The 3,484-nt window shown below is 33.4% G+C and overlaps 1 protein-coding gene across 1 annotated transcript; it reads right to left on the bottom strand.

Annotated features, from left to right (window-relative positions):
* Window positions 1-331: 331 nt before the first annotated feature.
* On the bottom strand, window positions 332-2,006 carry LOC110940917 (temperature-induced lipocalin-1). Its single transcript, XM_022182481.2, has 2 exons — window positions 1,392-2,006; window positions 332-1,020 (listed from the first exon to the last, which is right to left on the bottom strand). Exons 1-2 carry the CDS (start codon window positions 1,761-1,763, stop codon window positions 838-840), a joined length of 555 nt encoding a protein of 184 aa, XP_022038173.1. The 5' UTR covers window positions 1,764-2,006; the 3' UTR covers window positions 332-837.
* Between the last annotated feature and the right edge of the window lie 1,478 nt (window positions 2,007-3,484).

Here is a 3,484-nt window from a genome sequence, read left to right as displayed (position 1 = left end):
TATTGTGTTATTAATGTAACAGTGTTTAGCTTAGCAGATGTTAGAGTTAGTTATAGTTTTTGTTATCTGTCACTATCACTATGACGTCATCAAAGATGCCACACTAGTTAGGACTTGTACTATAAATGGAACAGTGCATGTACTGTTTTATTCATCACTTTCATATTATCAATCCAATCATATTTCTTACATTATGTACGAGCAAATTAGAAGTGATCTTAGGTCGAGGGGGAGATTGTAACTTACATGCATACGTGATTCATTACAAAAGCATGATAAGTTGAAAACAATCTTTCTATTGTTGTAAATCAAAGTTTATTTCGCTGCACAATTCATTTAAACTATCTTCTTCCATTGATTTCTTTAAAACTTTTACAACAATATCAATCTCGGATCCTAACATTACCCGAATCTGATGTCTTTCTTTTCTGGCCCGAACTACTACTTTCTTGACCCAACATGATGAAAACCACTCGAATATTTTGATTGGTAATTTTTTAAAGTCGTTTTCATGACCTCAACATCGTCACACCCGCTACCACGTACACGATCCTACATATTATAACAAATTATATTTCTTTAATATATTTATAATTTGAAAGTGAGTATGAATAGTAGTTTAATTCTTATAATAATATATATAGTTTCCTTATTCATGAATAGTAATTTTATTTTTATAATAATAATATATATTTTCTTGTTTACATACTTTTTTATTTTAAATTTACACTCCACTTCACTCCACACTATGCAAAACCAACACTCCCGGCTATTTCCCAAAAATCTTACACAAACGCATACTCTTCACTCCACACTAAGCGACACCAACACTCTCGGCTATTTTCTGAAAAGCGATTTAATCCACCAAACCCCTCTAGTATCGGTTCCTCCATTTTCAGCAGGCAGTGGATCTGCTTGTGGTGTCCTCTTTAGTTTGCTCACATCATACCCTTCTTCCTTCGCCTTCTCAACCAGCTGATTATATATATCCTCATCAAGATGGGTTTTCCTGCATAGTATCTACACAAACACACACCACAATTTCAAATTAAAAAAAAAAAGATATTAACTCACACTCTCTAAATTTACTTCTAAATCTATATCTCTCCATTACAGATGTTGAACCCTTACTACTTGATTAGAGATACCATTTCCCAACACCCCCAAAAGGCCTTTTTCTTTATTATTACTTTTTTATTTATCGACAAACACACATTCTATGCTCTACACCTACTTCGCTTCTAAATCACCACTTTACACAAAGTGTTGGGTTTAGAAAATAAATAAATAAATAAATAATAATAATAATAATAATAATAATAATAATAATAATAATAATAATATCCTAAATTGACACCATGTATAATTAAGTAAATGAAAGGAAAACATACCAATAGATACTTCCGTCGAGGTTCACCAATCAGAGCATACGTATAATCTTCATCAAGATACAATGCCCAGTAATCTCCCACAACAGGTATGATGGGCAAAAATAGAGGCACATAGAATTTGACCTTTAGTTTGGCTTCATCACTCTTGGGGTCAACTTTATAAGCAGTCCCTTCAATGTAATCTCTCTTGTCATTACTCCAAGTCTCCTTTAAGACATGAACACTACCATCTTCATTCAACGTGTATGTAGCCCTTGTGTTTTCTCCGTTTCTGGGCTGAAAAAATGATGAAAAAGAAGCTATTTCGTACCATCTGCCCATGTATCGTTTTAAGTCTATGCTCCTTACAACTTCCATCTCTTTCTTTGCCATGGTTTTAAAGCTCAATGTGTGTTTTTCTAGTTTATGAATAAGAAGAAGATGAGTAGAAGGGGAAAAGATTCAATGGATTATATAATTATTGAAGGTTTTTGATAAGGGTCATGACATGGAGAATTGATAGCCTTATACGTGTTAAAGGGAATGTTTTGTTTGTATCTATCATTCTAGAATGGTGTATCATTATCATTATCATTATTTTGAATTACAATTACAAGTGTTTCTTAAGAAAAAAAAAAGGAAACTGTAGTTTTACACCCTGTGGTTATACCTTGGTATCTACTTTACAACCTATTTAAAAATCAATCAATTTTACACCCGGCCGTTTCTTGATTGAATTAATGTTGGAGCCTCTGTCAAGTCAACGGTAGTTTGAATGTTAGTATTGTGTGAAATGACGTTTATACCCCTCTTTCTTCCCCATTTAAAACCCTAAATCATTAACCCCATTCAAGATTCAGCCATCCATACTCATGAAAAGAATGCTAAAATTGATAAAAACAACATTTTGGAACCTAGGCATGGCATTGATTTGAATCGGTCTTTTGATGAAGATACCAACATTTTGAAACAGATGATCAGAAACTTGTTAAATCTGCAACTGAGGCTTTCATGTCCATTTCGTCATCGAATCCACTCTTAGATGATTCGGTTCTGCAGTAGTTTGCGGAGGTGATTGCATCTGGTGAATTTTATGGGAAAGATTTAGTAAATGTGAATAAAGATGACGAGTGTATTCCTGAATCCTGAATGTGATGGGTTTGACCGTAAAACCACCACCATGCAACCCATCTCTATGGTTAACAACACTAAACGGAAACACACGACAATCATCATCAAAAATAGAATCCTCAACACCATTACTTCTTCAATTAACCGGAACATGATTACTCCTAACAAAAAAACTGGTTTTCAAATGGGGTATTCTTAATATGGGGTTTGGATGAACAGTGGGGGAGAGAATCTTGTTCCATAATTGGGCGTGCGAAGGTCAGGATTGAGGGTTAAGGTTTGTTGATGCATTAATGGAAGATTGAAATGGTTAGTGAGAGTGTTATTTAAGCATGAACGAGATGAAATGGGGATCAAGATTGGAACGTTTTGATGAATTGGAGATGTTTGAAATGACAGCGTTTGAAATAGGATTTGTTGAGGCGAAATGGCCTTTTTACCCTTTGACCGTTAGTGAGTAACGGTTAGCTTTGACAACGTTTAAACAACAGGATGCAAAGTTGATCTAGTTTTTTTGATCTTTTAAAATATACATAATTACAAAAAAAAATCATTGTGCTTAACTAATATTTTATATTGTATAAGAACTTAATCATAAGAAAGGTTTGTCAATGTAGAAATAGAAAGAGTAAACTGTCATTTTGGTCCCTGTGTTTTGTTCACTTTTGTCACTTTAGTCTAAAACTCAAACTTTTTGTATCTGGGTCTTTGTGGTTTCAGTTTTATTGCCATTTTTGTCCAAAAATGAAATCAAGTCATATTTGTCTTTTAAAATCCTGCTTTTTTGTCCTTTTCCGAAAGGGCAAATGATCATTCCTTTTTTATAAATAAATATCATATTTTATAAGACAAATATGACCTGATTTGCCCCTGAGGAAAATGACAAAATTGCAAGATTTTATGAGACAAATATGACCTGATTTCATTTTTGGATCAAAATGGCAATAAAACTGAAACCACAGGGACCCAGATGCAAAAGATTT

This window comes from Helianthus annuus, chromosome 5 (genome assembly GCF_002127325.2).
Source record: "Helianthus annuus cultivar XRQ/B chromosome 5, HanXRQr2.0-SUNRISE, whole genome shotgun sequence".
NCBI lineage: Eukaryota > Viridiplantae > Streptophyta > Magnoliopsida > Asterales > Asteraceae > Helianthus > Helianthus annuus.
The sequence above is the reverse complement of the archived record's forward strand: the minus strand, read 5'-3'. Positions and strand labels throughout refer to the sequence as shown.

Coding starts and splice junctions, on each gene's coding strand:
- LOC110940917 (XM_022182481.2), bottom strand. CDS start 1,763: ATGGCAAAGAAAGAGATGGAAGTTGTAAGGAGCATAGACTTAAAACGA. Junction 1,021..1,391: donor CTCGACGGAAGTATCTATTG/GTATGTTTTCCT, acceptor GTGTTTGTGTAG/ATACTATGCAGGAAAACCCA.